The sequence below is a fragment of the Culex pipiens genome, chromosome 3, assembly GCF_016801865.2.
Source record: "Culex pipiens pallens isolate TS chromosome 3, TS_CPP_V2, whole genome shotgun sequence".
NCBI lineage: Eukaryota > Metazoa > Arthropoda > Insecta > Diptera > Culicidae > Culex > Culex pipiens.
Window position 1 is genome coordinate 56,633,147 of NC_068939.1, and position 17,330 is coordinate 56,650,476.

The following is a 17,330-nucleotide window of genomic DNA, read 5'->3' on the forward strand; positions in this document are numbered from 1 at the left end:
TCGAAATTTTATTGTTTCGCCCTTGAAATAACATTTTAATAGCCCAATCTCAATTAGACCAGCTTAAATTTTGTGCATGTTTGTCACATTTTGCATACCTTATTTAATTAGGTCATATTGAAACTTTATTTTGGGCAACATTTCAGTACTTTACATAACAAGTTGTGCAATAAAAGAAGTTAAAATAATTTTATGTTATTCTTTCGTGTAACTACTTAAATTTCCTGTAACGTCACGAAACGGTCTTCTTTTCATCGTCTAAAAAGTAGTACTTTTTGGCATTCACTTGAGCTCTTAAATAGTAATTTATGCAACAAGTTGCAAAAAGCAGATTTTTTCAGCACGAGTCGTACATTGGTCCAACGAGGTTTATCGAGTTGGATAAATACGACGAAAAATCATGTTTTGCAACAAGTTGATAACAACTTTTTTTGCAATTCCAAAAAACGCCTTTTGAATGAAATGTTATGTCAATCATCCATGTGTTAAGTAAATATGCCGTTCAAAACAAAAAAATATTGAAAAATGTTACTTTTAGATATAAGGGTTTAAAAAGTTCCACTTTTCAGCACCCAGTTCAGTGCTGGTATTGAAAGGTATTAATTTTCTATTCTGTTATTGGTTATTGGTAGGGAAAAGTAGGTCGTTTTGTTTCTCCAAAAGGACAGAAAAAGTTGACAGTTTCACAGTGGATATAATAAAAAAACTTGAATTTTTCGGCATCCAACTTGGTAAACCTTCTTGGATAAATGTACGAATGCTCCTCTTTTTTTTCTTTTTGCAACATGTTGCATACATTTTTAAATGTTTATTGCGTAGTTAAAAGCTGAGTCATATTGTTCTAAACAAAACAATTATGTCATACCTTGAATAAAATATTCATAACATTGTTAACATTCAAAAAATTTATTCTCGTGTATTTAATGCATTGAAAAGCTTCCAAATAATCAGTTAAGTTGAGATTGTCTTAAACGGTAATCGTATGTGATATAATATTAAAAAAATGAAAATAACATTTAATAAAGAGAATAATCGGTAAAAAAAATTGTTTTGATTCAGAGTGAATTGATAAACATCTGATCAAAATATTGTCGAGTTCATAAAAAACATGCTGCGCCGATTCCATTCCAAGATTCCGACTGCGTCGGCGGTCGTAAATCGCAAACGTTGCGCCGTCGGCACATAAAAATAACAATAAAGCACTACCAACAAACAAATCTACCACTACCACTAGTGGCTCTGCTCCGGCACCAGTGTTGCCTGGCAGTAGCTAGTAGTGGTGTTGCTAGTAATTATTATCATTAGCCGTATTAATTATTAGGAAAATGGCTATGAATAAATATTAGTTTTTTTCTTCTCTCTATCTTTTTGCCGTTTAAAACGATGCTTCGTATTTGTGAGTGTGAGTGTGTTTTTCGCGATCGCAAAAGATCGTGATCGGAAACTTTATCGGTCTAGCTGACGAGCGTGTTTTTTTGTGTGAGTGAGTGATTAGTTTCCGAGCTGATTCACGCGTCAAATTTCGCTTGACTAGAAGGTGGCGGATGGATGTGGTGGTTCCAAGTAGCTTGTCCGGCGACCATTGATTGTCAGTTCAGAATTTGTGGAATGTTTTGAGTGTCCTATTGAACACAATTCTAATCATTGCCCGGCGGTCACTGCTGAAAGCAATTTGCTACTGAATTTCAGATGAAATCATTTGCGACGACGACGACGTTGTCATCGTGAAGGAATCTGTGTGTGACGACGGTGTTTGTGATTCGTGCAAAATTGATTCGTCATCTTGGCCACCACAACTGGCTAGGCAAGCAACAATGTCGTTGCGCATTTTTTGTGCAACCACCTTCGTTTGGGTGTAGCATAATTGAACTAACTTGGTTGTGGACTTTGGTCTGAGAATGTGATGCAAAAAATTGTACTGAAGTGAGAAAACAGTTACACCGAGAGAAATCTTTTTCCAAATTTGAAATCTGGAAAAAAAAATTGCTTTAAAAAATCAATTTTGTCATAATTTTTAACAAAACAAAAAATCTATCAAAAACAGTCTCCAAACCGTGTGCCCCATTGATCACCGACCGCAGAATGCCGGATTTCATTACACCTTTAATTTGCAGCCCATGGCGCGCAGCAGATGTATAATTTGCAGGCCGGACTAGACCGCATGCGCCATGCGCATTAGCACCAGCATAGATCGTGATCCGCGCTAGTGCTACGAAACCCCCCAAGGAATGCGTCTATGGCCAATTCGAGGAGCATAGTTTGCACACCTCGAGATTGGCCACAATCAGCCCCACCCTGGCGAAGGCCTGACCGACGGCGGCGGCGTTGTCTGTTTTTGCACATGCACACACATACATATTTCCAGCGAGAGACACATCGAGAAACATACCGATTTGGTGTTAATTACCCTCAAACCGTATAATTAATTGCTTAATTGGATCGAGCATCGATTTTTCAATGAATGATACAATTTTGTGCGTTTGCGTTGAACGCGTTGGATGCGTTGCGAACACGTTTGTTGCTGGTGACTGAAGGAGCGTGGTATCAGTTGGTAGCGCTGGCCAGTACACTGTTTTGAATGAAGTTATCTTGTTTAAATTGATTGATGTTAACATAATACGTCTAATATCTAGTTTAACATGTAACTTACTTAAGTTCTTCCGATCTTTTCATGATTGAACAAACTTATTTATGTTTTTAAAATAATTTAGTGTTTTCTTTTTTAACTGTTAATAGGGACCCATTGCTTAAGAAATTTTAGAACTATTCGATTCGTTAATGGACTTGTGACGTTTAATTAAAGTTTTAGAAGAAAAAAACGCTGATTTTTGAAATCCACAAATTCGAAAAACTTTCTTCTACAGATGTATACATTAGCCTGTCCCATTTTGAGGTCATGTCGAGGAATTTCAGGTGCTCACTTCTTAAATGGTAGATTATGATGTTAGGAACAATGTTTTCTTAGACAAGAAAAAATAATAAAATACTTTCTCGCACCCCCTAGTCGATTTACTGAAAAAAGTCACTTTTTTGAACAAATTTTCTAAAATCGCTTGAAATCAATACAAAAACTGTTTCGATCAGGTGTGTATTATCTTCAAACGATAGGTTTTTGTCCATAGATTAAGATGCACTATCAATATTGGACCAAAATTTAAGTTTTTGGACTCTCCCAGGCGGATTTGTGTCGAAAAAATCGCATTTTTTCGAAACTTTTTTCAGAAATGTTCATTTAATTTAGGGTAGCCTATTTTTCCCAGTAAAACCAATACATGCAACTTGTAGGAAATTTTATGGCGAACATTTTTTCCTCTGAGAAAATGCAATTTCGACACTCCAGAGCCGAGATATTTGAGTTTTAGTGAGGAAAAAAGTGCCAATTTTCAAAATTTCTCAGAATTCAGAAGCAAGGCCTACTAATTACACGATGTAGCAAGCATATGTCTCAAAGGTCAGGATATGCTTTTTTATAGTAATTTTGGCCGCTGAATCCGAATCTGAAATCAAATTTCGTGTAAACAGTGATGTTTTGGAGCTACACCCTTTTGGAATGTTATTTGCGTGTTTAAGAGGCAGTTTTTGTAAATATTGCTCCGTTTGTTCTAGAGGTCGTATCGAGGTGCTCCGATTTGGATGAAACTTTGTGCGTTTGTTTGTCTATACATGAGATGAACTCATGCCAAATATGAGCCCTCTACGACAAAGGGAAGCGGGGTAAAAAACATAATAAATCTTAAAATTAAATTGCTCGCATTTTAGTAAAACTTCATCAATTCCCACTCTCTTAGATGCATTCGAAAGGTCTTTTGAAGCACTTCAAAATGAGCCATAGACATCCAGGATTGGTTTAATTTATTCTCATAGCTTTTGCAAATTACTGTTAATTTTTTTTGCAGCAACCTCCAACACCCATACTCTTTTAGTTCAAAAGTTAGGGAATTTCATGGACTATAAGCCTACGGTAATAACTTTTTGGCCAATCGCAGTTTTTCTCATAGTTTTTCGATTTTTCTATAACAAACATTTTACAACGTTAGTTATAGTCCTGTAGGCATCCATAGCGGCTCTTTTTAGTCCCACTTTTGTCATATTCGAAATCCTTGGAAAATTCAAACTTCAATGTTTTACCCCGCTTCCCTTTGTCATAGAGGGCTCATATTTGGCATGAGTTCATCTCATGTATAGACAAACAAACGCTAAAAGTTTCAATCAAATCGGAGCACCTCGATACGACCTCTAGAACAAACGGAGCAATATTTACAAAAACTGCCTCTTAAACACGCAAATAACATTCCAAAAGGGTGTAGCTCCAAAACATCACTGTTTACACGAAATTTGATTTCAGATTCGGATTCAGCGGCCAAAATTACTATAAAAAAGCATATCCTGACCTTTGAGACATATGCTTGCCATATGCTCGTGTAATTAGTAGGCCTTGCTTCTGAATTCTGAGAAATTTTGAAAATTGGCACTTTTTTCCTCACTAAAACTCAAATATCTCGGCTCTGGAGTGTCAAAATTGCATTTTCTCAGAGGAAAAAATGTTCGCCATAAAATTTCCTACAAGTTGCATGTATTGGTTTTACTGGGAAAAATAGGCTACCCTAAATTAAATGAACATTTCTGAAAAAAGTTTCGAAAAAATGCGATTATTTCGACACAAATCCGCCTGGGAGAGTCCAAAAACTTAAATTTTGGTCCAATATTGATAGTGCATCTTAATCTATGGACAAAAACCTATCGTTTGAAGATAATACACACCTGATCGAAACAGTTTTTGTATTGATTCCAAGCGATTTTAGAAAATTTGTTCAAAAAAGTGACTTTTTTCAGTAAATCGACTAGGGGGTGCGAGAAAGTATTTTATTATTTTTTCTTGTCTAAGAAAACATTGTTCCTAACATCATAATCTACCATTTAAGAAGTGAGCACCTGAAATTCCTCGACATGACCTCAAAATGGGACAGGCTAGTATACATTCTTTGGTTCTTTCAAGGAATGCAATTTTTTTAATGACTTCAAGCGGTAAATCAGTAAAATTCAGGTGTTCCACAATTGTGGGAGGCAAAAAAAAACATCTTAAAATTATTGAAGAGGTAATTTGGAGGTAGTATTTTGCCGCTTTTGATAAAATGGTCTTGAAATGTAGTATTTGGTCAAAAAAAGAACTACTTTGACTAGTGAAATAGCATGAGAATAACCCAAACAAGGTCCTGAAAATAGAAGGGTCAAAAGAAAAGTTGCATTCTCGTCCTGTCGATAAATTGCTATAAAAGTGATCGGAGCCTCTGGCAGTTTGACTACCGTAATCTGGGGTGAATCGGGACTGCAGTCTGAATAGGGACAGCAGTTTTTAGAGCACTTAAAGCTTTTAAATTTGGAAATGGATGTACACATTTTGTTGGCCTGAATCTGTTCTAACCGAAACCAACCAGAAAAATCCAAATATTGTGCTTCAACATGATTAAAACTGCTGTCCCAATTCGCCCCATGTGTCCCGATTGACCCCAGTTTACGGTACCTTGAAAATAGATCTTTTGGGACAAATTAAAAAAAAATATTACGATTTCAATTTGTTGTTGTTTTTTTTAATTGAAATTAAAATTGTAGTGAATTAAAAAAAATCAAATCAATAAGAAAAAACACTGTTATGTTAATGTTGAAACCATTTTCTTTTGCTAAAATATTTTTTTGATGTTTTGGACTTCAATTTATGACTGTGTGCTTGAAAAAAGCTCGCTCATGCACTCCACGAAAATTTTACTTTAAATTGAAATTTCTCGAGAACTTTTAAAGAATTTTTCATTTTTTTAAGTTGATTTGTTCTAGAGTTGTTAAAGCCAACACCAGGTTAATGTCGTTAACTAAAACATAATAAACAATCAATTTATTGAGATATGTGAGGATAAATGTTAAAACGAGATTTGGGAATTTATCAGTCGTTTGCTTAGGATAAAGATCAACAAAAGAAGTCTTCGAAATTATGTAGAATTTTTTAGTTTGTTTTACAACTATAGTATATCAAAGATCATATAATATTCTAATTTTCAAAAACGTTTCTTTATCCACCATAAGGTGGTTGGTGCCTTCCTCACATTTACAAAGTAATAATGAAAATAAGTTTATGAACAAAAATATATACCTGATACAGACTTGTCCAGAAAACATGCAGACTCTCATTTGAAGCAATGTGACAACCGGGCGTTTCGCATCTGGCGCGACTCTTTCACGTTAACAAAAAGACCCGGCCTTTTGAGGTTATGCAAAAAATCACCTTTTTTTGTAGATACAAAAATCTTTTTTTTAGCATAACTTTTTGAATACTTTGCTAAACAGAATAAATTTTAATAGGGTCTTAGGGGACCCTAAAGCAAACAGAATAAGGCGGATCCGACCAAAATTGGTTCAGTCAGGTCTGAGAAAATCGTGTGGAAAAAAATCATGTCTACACACATTCCCACAGTCATTTGCTCAGAATTTGATTCTGAGTCGATATGTATACGTGAAGGTATATCTAGAAGGTATATTTAAGAAGTTCAATTTTCGAGTGATTTTATAGCCTGCGGTGACGAAGGCAAAAAGATTAATTTAATTAAATTCGTGTTTTTTTATTTGACAGTTCTGCTCAATGATGTAAGATTTGCAATTCTGAGATTTGAGAGAACCTTCTACCTTTGCAGGGCGGGTTTATAAAACAATGTTTATATTTTCCGCCGATTTTTTTTGATCTCTCATGCTCATGTTTTTTTAGGAAACAACCCTGGATCTAGTTAAATTTTAATCTACACTCATAGTGGTCCGAAACCGAAATCTAGCGTGACAAAATTGATAGCGGCCACACGTTAAGATTTAGAGCTTTGGTGGCTTCGGGACAAATGATCAGGGTCAAAAGGGGCATCTTTTGGTATGGTGGACATTAGGGTGGTCCACATTTTAGGGTGGTTCAGAACTTTAATTTTGGCGGGATGACGAGATAGCGACGAAAAAGATTTCAGAAATAATGTGTATTAATTTGGTTGATTCCTGATATAACTCAGTTAAAACTTGTTTCTTCTTTTACAACCACTAGATCAATTTTTACATTTTTGGGCCCTTCTAGACAATTGTAGAGCTTGTCAAAATGAACATTTTTGTTCAAGAAAAACTAATTTTGGTCAATTCTATCAAAAGTTATGGGCAAAAAACGATTTAAAAAAATGCTAATTTTTGAATTGAGATAAAATGAGTTAAACAAGAAAGACCTCCGAGATAGTTTCAGCAAATGTACTCTAGAATGTGTACTTTTAGATGCTTTTAAGAGCGAGGTCAAACTCCACCACCTTCTCAAGTTATTCACATTTCAAAATCTTTTTCGTCGTATTTTGGCTATAACTTTGGTTTAAAAGGTCCGATTTTCGCTCTCTTGGAAGATAAATGTGTGTTTTGATAAGCTTTACAAATGTCTAGAAGACACCATCTCGCTACGACATAAGCCTGAGTTGATAAATTCAAAAAACTTATTTTTTCGTTAGCACCTCAACATTATTTACAAAAATGGTTCTAGAAACTTCCCGTTTGAAGATAGAGCTTTGTGTTTTTCAGCAAAGTTGCTCAGAATTGTATTCCCTACAACTTTTCTGAAGCCACCAAAGCGCTATCTCGTCATCCCGACAAAATAAAAATTCTGAATCACCCTAAAATTTGGACCACCCTAATGTCCACCATACCAAAAGATGCCCCTATTGACCCTGATCATTTGTCCCCAAGACACCAAAACTTTAAATTTTAACGTGACTTAATTGGGTGACAAGGAAAATTGTTTTTTTTGGAAAATCTTAAGAGATAAAGCAACAATTTCAAAATTTCACCAAAAGGTGACGTAAAATGTGTCGGATCATAGTCAAGTGTGAGAATTTTATGTGAAAGATTATGACCAATAACTTTATCGAATACCGCAAACGAGCCGAGTTAATCCTGACTAGTTATTTGAGGCTTAAAGAAGACGTTTTTGCATAAAAAGACTTTTTTTTCACAAATTTTAACGGTCTATAGCAACCCTCAAACCTCAACTGATTTGGCACAAAATTGGCACAGTTACTTATTTTTACCTAAAAAATCGAGTCAGAGGGTATCACTGAGGTAGATTTTTTTTTTATTGTCACCTTACACATACTAAAAATGGTTCCAAATTCAGCAAAACTAATTGCTAGATGTTTTAAGTTGATTTCAGGTCCATTTCCATTGAAATTTTTAAGTTTTTTGAAAAATAATATCATATTTTTGCCTCGCTAAAATACTTTGTATAAATACGTTTTTCAAGCGTTTAAAAAAGTTGTGTGTTCGATGTGTAACAAATCCTTATTTGTACAATGTTATTGTACCTCCCTCAATAAATAAAATAACATTAGAAACCTTTACCGATAATAATCAATTCAACCAAAATAATTGGTTTATGCGATTGGGATATCTTTAATATTAAAACGTTAAATTTGTAGATTTCAAGTGTTAATAAAACAAAAAGTTTTATTTGTTAAAAAAAAACTTTTTGTTTTATTAACACCTGAAATCTTCGATTAGTAAAACAGTCATTCAAAACATTAAAATTAACTGTACGCCGATGAAAAATCAACAGATCACTTAAAAAGCAATTTGCAGTGCTCTCAAACTATGTCTCCATCTTTGAATTTATCAGCTATTAAAGGTTGGCAATATCTCAACTTTTGTTAGTAACTATTCATAAGAAATACAAAAAGCACCAAATGGAATAACATAAATTGATTAAAAAGGAAAAATCACAAAAAAACCCAAATTAATTTTCGATCGATTATCATTCCTCCAAAATTTCCCACCACCATGCATTTTCCCACCGGCGTGCCGGTCAGTTTTCCTCACTCGATTCCCATGCGCGCCAAATCTCGGTCGCGCATGGTTTTCCGAAGCGCCCCCCCCCACTTGCGCACTCGCGCGCCTCCCAGACGCGCCAACCGATTTTCCAATTTGGACATTCGGAACGGATGAAATTATTTTCGATAATTGTGGTGCCTACACACGTGTGTGTGTGTTTTGAGCGCCAACATCGGTTGATTTACTACGCAGTGGGTTTTTTTCGCGCGCGCTCTCAAGATGGTTGCATTTTTCCTAGCGTACACAACAACAACAACAACAACAAAAACACAAGAAAATACGCCAAAAAATCACAAGGCCTAGTTTCTCCTTCCTTGGTGGCCGATCGGCCGGTTGGTAGTTTTTCTTCGGATGCTGTCTAGAGGCAATCGCCAATGATCTTCGAAGCCAGCAGCAGATTTTCGATGCTTGAAAATTGAAGGCTTTATTTCGAAATTAAATTATTACGGCAGGGAAATTATTCATTTTTCTGCCCGGGAGGAAAATAGTTTCGCCGGAAAATTATGCCTAATTTGGATTTTTTTCCCCGCCATCATCTCTCGCGCCATGTCCAAGTCAAAACAAAACTCTGCAAGCAATTTTTGAGTTTTGCAGCACCACCAAAAACTTCCCCCCTCAGTGAAATAACATAACCTTAATTTTGAACTAATTTGTGACGACGCCGATGAAAACCAAACAATTTTCTCCTCTCTATCTTTCACAGCTATGGTGGCATCCGGAGTGGGTACCAGCATTTCAGTCAGGGTGGCCAGGATTCGGGGTTTCCGAGTCCACGGGGCGCCCTCGGCTATCCCTTCCCGCCCATGCACCAAAACTCGTACTCCGGTTATCACTTAGGCAGTTACGCACCTCCCTGCGCTAGTCCACCAAAAGATGGTAAGTTACTGATGAATAACATGTTAGCATTAAAATTACTTAGATTTAAGCGGATTTGATTTGGAAAAATATTGATCGTTTTATCCTAATGTTTTACAGAAAAGTTTCATTTAATTTCGTTTTTTTTTAATTTTTGTTTTTTCGCTAATTGTTTTTGAACATTCATTCAATTTTCCTTAAACTTTTCTTTATTGATTTTTTTTCATTCAGATCTAATTGATTTAAAAAGTTACAAAACAAGTTTTTATATGACATTTATGTGCATTGAATGATTAATACTGCTTATATTAATACTTATGTGCATTGAATACTGTACTGCCCAATTTTTTTTCGAATTTTTTTTCCCGTTTTCAGGAGGTCATTTTAAGCAACTTTTGTTCAATGAAAAACTTTTCTTCTCTTGTTTTATGTTTTTGTTGTTTCGTTTTTAGTATTTTAATTTGCAGTTATTTTTTTAGTTCATGTTTGTTTTTGGTAGTATTTGGCTTACTCTACCACCTCCTTTCTTTATATTTTTCCTATCTAATTTTTTAATATTTTTAAGTAACTTTTTCAATTTTTTGCACGTTTTTCACATTTTTGCTTTAAAATGGCACCATTATCATTTAAATTGTAAAACAATGCGTAGAGGCATAGTCTGGAGCACTAGAAAAAATACTGCATACTTCTTTCTACTTAAAATATGAGAAATGTTAGTAAAGAACACTGCCGAAGCTGACCTCTTAAAAAAATGTCATTTTTAAAAACATTGGCAAAGTCACATAAAACAAGTGAAACTTAAAACCCATAAATGTTCTAAAATTTTAAAAGTTCTTCTTTCCAATGATTTTGAAAGATCAAAAATTGGCCGAAAAAAATATTTTTGGCGATTTTCTAAATCGAAGCCCGTCTAAAGGCGGAGCTGGGTTGTGAAGGGTTAACTTTTTAAACTTTTATTTCACAAACTGTGCATTCGCTCATTTTTTTCTTGTTCTTGTTGAACGCAAACACTTTTTCAAATTTTGATATTTTTTTTTAGATATACAATTCCCCACGAAAACAGCATGATTCGAAAAAAAGTTCTCCGATCGGGCTCAAAATTTTTCTGGGGGTTCCTTGGCCAAAATAATAGACCCGTATTTTTTTGTTTGGCCATTAGGGTAACCGACGCCGTGTAAGGGTGGTCCGAAATATGGCAATTTTCGTAAATTTTCGCAAAAACCACTTTTTTCAAAAAATCATATCTTCGCGCCAGTTCATCCGATTTTAGCTGTCTTAGGCGCAAAAAAAGGTTTGACTATTTGGGAAAAATCGTAAGAAGTTCCAAAAATCTAGCTTAACATTTGAAAAGGTCGTATGTAATTTAAACTGCTGTTTTGAAGGTCTCGGGACCAAAGAGCCTATGTCTGAAAATATTTTTATCAGATTCCTCGGAAAGTTTTACATTATGTATCAAAAATTGGTGAAGTTATGTTTTCAATACTCTGAGATACAATTTTTTGAAAATAAAAACTGGATTTTTCGACGCGCCACGCGCAAAAATGGGAAAATTACGAAAACGGGGAAAAATCTACTTTTTCACTAAAACTTCGATAACTTCGAAATTTCAGCGATGACCTATACATGTTAGGGTACCAAAAAAAGTTTTGAAAAAGTTGGTCGTCATCGATCATGGCCGTTCATGGTCACCCGCGACAGACCTGGACGACGAAACAAAGTGTAACGCAAAAAGTAACTTTTTCAAAACTTTTTTTTCGTAAAATGGCGATAACTCGTGATGTTTCCAAGCAAACCCCTTATGTCTGTATATCATTTTTTTGTAATTGTCTGCTCTACAACTTTGTAGAACATTGTTACACTCTAAAAATTAACCCTGCAAAGTTAGAAAAAACACGAAATTTTAAAATGAAAAATTTTGTTCTAAATGAAAAAATGACCCTTCTGGGTCAATGTAGATTCGAAAAGTACATTAAATTTCCCATAAAATGACATGTTCCAAAATTTTTTACAGTTGAGTAACGGAAAATGGGAGAATTTTTAAAACTTTTTAAGTGTTTTTTTCGATGAAAAATACGTTTTTTCGGAATTCTGAGTACGCCATCAGGGCGTCTAATTTTACATAAAAGTCCCTTTGACACCAAATTTCTATCTCATCACCGTTTCAGGCTGCAAATTATTGAAAAACACCTCTTTTTTCGCATGTTCAAAAATGGAAGAGGTCATACCGCCCCTCCGTCACGAGATATCAAAAAACGGACCTCGGATTCGTGATCAGGGACAAAAGTTACTCCTTAGGACAAAGTTTCACGCAAATCGAAGAGGGGTCGGGGCAACTTTTCCCGATTTCGTGTGAGTTGGTAGAGAATTACCCATTTATTTTAAATTATTAATTGCCTAATTTATAGGAGAAAATTGTGCTTAAGTTTTGAAAAATATGGTAATGTAAAAAAAAGATGTATTTAAATCTGGCCACATTTGTTTCAGTTTTGAAACATAAAAATATTACATTGACGTCCCAAATTGGCAAAACGATGTTTTTGCATATTTATTACCCCGAAAATTTCTTTTCACGACTCACAATTGGAAAATTAAAGCAAAAATCAAATTTTAATTAATAAAAAAAATATTTAGAAAAATATATTTGTTAAAAATGGAAAGGATCTGTTCCAACATTATTTTCTACATTCAGCTTCAAAGAATATTTGAAAAATCTGTGAACACTGCAAATTTATGATATTTGCTACATTTAAACTTCCTCGCTTTTTTGAGAAGAAGATATAATTCGTGTTTTTATAACTCATATAACTGTAGTTTTTTTTGAAACTCTTCACCGATATATTTTTTATTATTAAGTTAAAAATGTAAAAGATTGTTTATATTCTCTTGAATACTCCAAAGTGCCTTAACATATTGAATTAAATAGCTTGACTTGTTAAATGTTGATATTTTTTGTTCATTTTAGAGTTTTCCAGACCGATTTATCTTAGCAAACAATCTAACATTAATCCAAATTGCATGCAAAATCAACCAACTTCATCATCACATTCAATTCCCCAGCAAACCACAACTCAATTGTGGACGTTCCGCTGGCCGATGCAGAACTCCGTCGGAACCGTACCGATATTGACAGTTCTTTCCAAAAATAAAACCAACCTCAATTTGTTTGCAATTATTTTTCACACCTTTATGCATATTGTACCAGGGGCCAGGGGGTCGTTGATAAACGTGCCTACTCAACAAGGGAGGGCCATGGAAACGTGGAAGGGCGGATGGTGGGGGGATAAAGACCGGTTCCGGGCCGGAGGAAAACTGGTGCGGTAAATTAAGTTGATTGATTTTCATTAAAATCGATTGACTAGTCGTGTGCCCCCAGTTTGTGATACTCGGATGGCCAGCTGACCCTAATATTGTGCTACGGATGGACTTCTTTTTTTTCGGGTTTATTTCCATGCTTCTGCCATCTGTTGCTGGATGAGCAAGGGCTTGTAGTTGGCCAATAATTGAACACTTGAATTTATTGCTATTAATTTATAAGTACATCACGAGTTTCTTTCAATTTGTAGTTTTATCAATTTGAACATTTCTTTTCCGCGTTATGGGAAACAAATTACTGCGTAACAATTAGTCTGCTATAAAGTGCTACACTGTTTAACAGTGTAGTGCTAGTTGGTTGCCAGTGAAGATCCACCATCAAGCTTACCCATTTGTGGTTGACGATTTCACGGCCCGATGCCGTGAGCCGCGAACGTGTGGCAAATCTCTCAATCGAATTAAAATATGCAGACAAATTTAAATTTTTAATGCAACACGACAAAAATGACACAACCGAATGCAGACAACGCGTTGCGTTCGAGGCCCCTTGGTCATGGTCCTTTGAGTCGGTGTCAGTCGTAGGTCGGTGTTCTGGATGCGGTGTTGCCGGAAGGCTATGGCTCGCTGCCTGACAATACTATTTTGGGTGTTTTCCACGTTTTTTTTGCGCTGTGAACGCAAATCCTTTGTTGGTGCCTGCTTGCATGATGCAGCTCTGAAGCTTAAGCTTTGCTGAAGAGATGCACACCGACGAGGACGAACTGCAACCTTCGTTGGAACTGTCGACACACGGTGTGGTGACAGTTGGGTTGAGCCAGGTCCGTCGGTCATGGTTGAGGAAAGTCTCTCGTTTGGATTGTGAAGAATACTCCTAGCAGATTGGAGAGGTATTTTTGGTCTACTTTTGGAAACTTTGAGGTTATTTTTTTAGATGATAAATCATAACATGGGCAAACATATCAAACGAAATGTTTCATGGGTTTTAAAATTAGTTTTGAACAATTTTGTGTTGTTAAACAAGCAAACATACATTTTGATTCATAAAAAAATGTTAGTAAATTTCAAACGGCCAAAATTTTTATTAACCTTCGATGACTTTTTGAATAAAAAAGAAAACAAAAACTGATTTTTTTTATCCATAAAAACAATATGATACACAGTCAAAGTATTGCTACTATTTATGGAGGAAATATTTAAGTTTAATTCTTTTGATAAACATTTTTTTAAACGATGAAGGAATCTTGATTTATTTTTTAAAAATGATCCAGAATATCGCAATTTATGGCTAGAAAAAGTTAAAAGTTTGTATTGTACAAATTGACTTAAAACTTTCTAAAAAACATTGTAAAACGTTATTTTTTACCTTTTTAATCAAAAGGAACATTTTAAAGTTTTGTGGACCACAGATCAGAAAAAATAGTAAGAAAGGCAAAACGTTAAACTTAAGGGGTTACATACATGTAAATCGGCATAAATTTCAGAGGTTGGTTTGAGTACACGCTTGATTTTTTTTCCAAATCTGTTTTCAAGGCATTAAAATATACATTTTCATCTATCAATGAAATAAATTTGAACACATTTGGTTGTGTCTTCGCCGAGATATAGCTATTTGAAGTTTGCAGTTTTAAAAAACGGGTGAAACGATATATCATCACTGCTTTGACCAAATCGGCTATTGGTGAAGACTCGTTAAACTGGTTCCGTGTGCATGACGAAGGCCGATTTTCTAAAAGTTTATTTTTTAAAAAGATAAAAATACTTTTATGTTTTTCACATCAAAAATCGTTAGTTCATGTTTTTTGTATTTTTTCAAAAAGCATAATTTCAAAATCGGGCTTCGTCATGCACACGGGATATTCCTGAGAGTCTTCACCCAAAATTTTAGCAAATTTTGTCCATCTCATCTCAAGATATCGTGGCATCCGTAAATTAACTCGGTGTTTAGAGGAAAACGCTCACAAAGTTTGACACTTCGCTTTACGTATGGCAAAATTATGAGCTTAAATCGTCTCTTACTCAGTTTAGTCATGAAACTTTCAGGAAGGTTTTAGTGGATTTAATAAATTTTCTGTAATATGAAATTTTGCGATTTTCTAAATGTATGTAATCCCTTGAACAACTTTCCATTCTTCATTATTTTTTTATAGTATTTTTCTTTTTCCAAAACTTTTAATATTCAAATTTTATTTTTTTAAATATATTTAAAGTTGTCATTCCTCGATTCTCGACTTATGCCATCACAAAAATTGAACTAATAGTTTAGTATAAATTCTATACATTCAATTACCAGGTTTCGTACCCTCTTTGTATTAAGAGGCAGTATTTGTAAATATTGCTCGGTTTGTTCTAGAGGTCGTATCGAGGTGCTCCGATTTGGATGAAACTTTCAGCGTTTGTTTGTCTATACATGAGATGAACTCATGCCAAATATGAGCCCTCTACGACAAAGGGAAGTGGGGTAAAACGGGCTTTGAAGTTTGATGTCAAAAAAACCTAAAAAATCTTAAAATTGCTCGCATTTCCGTAAAACTTCATCAATTCCAACTCTCTTAGATGCATTCGAATGGTCTTTCGAAGCACTTCAAAATGTGCCATAGACATCCAGGATTGGTTTGAATTTTTCTCTTAGCTTTTGCAAATTACTGTCAAAAATAGATTTTTTTAAAACCTTAATATCTTTTTCCAACAGCCTCCAACACCCATACTCCCACAGGTCAAAAGATAGGTAATTTCATGGACTATAAGCCTACGGTATTAACTTTTTGGCCAATCACAGTTTTTCTCACAGTTTTTCGATTTTTCTACAACAAACATTTTACAACGTTAGTTTTTGCCCTGTAGGCCTCCATAGTGGCACTTATTGGTCTCAATTTTGTCATATTCGGAATCCTCGGACAATTTCACGTAAGTTAGAAGTATTGGAATTGTAATTTTGATTTAAAAAATAATTAAATAAAACATTTTTGAAAAATGAAATAGATTTTATTTACCCTATGATCAATACGTCAAATGCTGTATCAAGTAGGCGAAAACCTGTTTTACCCCTAATCCAACAAATTGTTAAAAAAAATTTTGATTAATTTTAAATGGCAATTTTTCCAATCAAATTTACAACTCCAATACTTCTAATTTACGTGAAATTGTCCGAGGATTCCGAATATGACAAAATTGAGACCAAAAAAGTGCCGCTATGACGGCCTACAGGGCAAAAACTAACGTTGTAAAATGTTTGTTGTAGAAAAATCGAAAAACTATGAGAAAAACTGTGATTGGCCAAAAAGTTAATACCGTAGGCTTATAGTCCATGAAATTACCTATCTTTTGACCTGTGGGAGTATGGGTGTTGGAGGCTGTTGGAAAAAGATATTAAGGTTTTAAAAAAATCTATTTTTGACAGTAATTTGCAAAAGCTAAGAGAAAAATTCAAACCAATCCTGGATGTCTATGGCACATTTTGAAGTGCTTCGAAAGACCATTCGAATGCATCTAAGAGAGTTGGAATTGATGAAGTTTTACGGAAATGCGAGCAATTTTAAGATTTTTTAGGTTTTTTTTACCTCAAACTTCAAAGCCCGTTTTATCCCACTTCCCTTTGTCGTAGAGGGCTCATATTTGGCATGAGTTCATCTCATGTATAGATAAACAAACGCTGAAAGTTTCATCCAAATCGGAGCACCTCGATACGACCTGTTACACATTGGTGAAAAACTCGCTCTTAAGTTAAATGAATTCATAAAAAAATGTTATATTTATATTAATATATTTTATATTAATGTAATATTAATATATAAGTATAAGACGATAAGAATCCAACTTATTACTTAAAATAATGCACGACGTGTTTTCTAAAACAATCTTTTTAGGATTTTTTTTCGCAGTTTTTCGTTGGTTCAAAGAGCAAAAATTTATTTGAGAAGTTGCTGTGATTTTTTTTTGAAGTTTTTTGTTTAAAATTCTTTTCTTTATTGGAAACTTTTGAATAACTGTTCAGGAAACTTGTCAAATGATTTGTATTATGTGTCAATTACTCATCAAAATGTGAAAAATAAGACAAGAAACAACCTTTGTAGTAAGTGGCAAATCGCTAAACATTATGAACATCTAGTTTTAACTGAGTTGTTTAATTTGTGGGATTTGTATAGAAATGCAAATCATAAAATTTTAGCAAAACATTATTTTAACAAGAATACATTTTTTTGTGTACAAATATCACCGGTGTGCTCTGATTTTGCAAATAAAACCAAAAATATAGTAAATTTGAGGTTTTTATGAGTATTGCT

The 17,330-nt window shown here is 34.5% G+C and overlaps 1 protein-coding gene across 2 annotated transcripts in view; it reads left to right on the top strand.

The window, feature by feature from the left end:
* LOC120423619 (homeotic protein distal-less) overlaps positions 1–17,330 on the top strand; it is a 77,026-nt gene that overhangs the window by 7,931 nt on the left and 51,765 nt on the right. For both annotated transcript variants that reach the window (XM_052710676.1, XM_039587489.2), the window contains exon 2: positions 9,587–9,759. In XM_052710676.1, the coding sequence (XP_052566636.1) occupies positions 9,587–9,759 (173 nt within the window). The remainder of the gene's footprint in view (positions 1–9,586; positions 9,760–17,330) is intronic.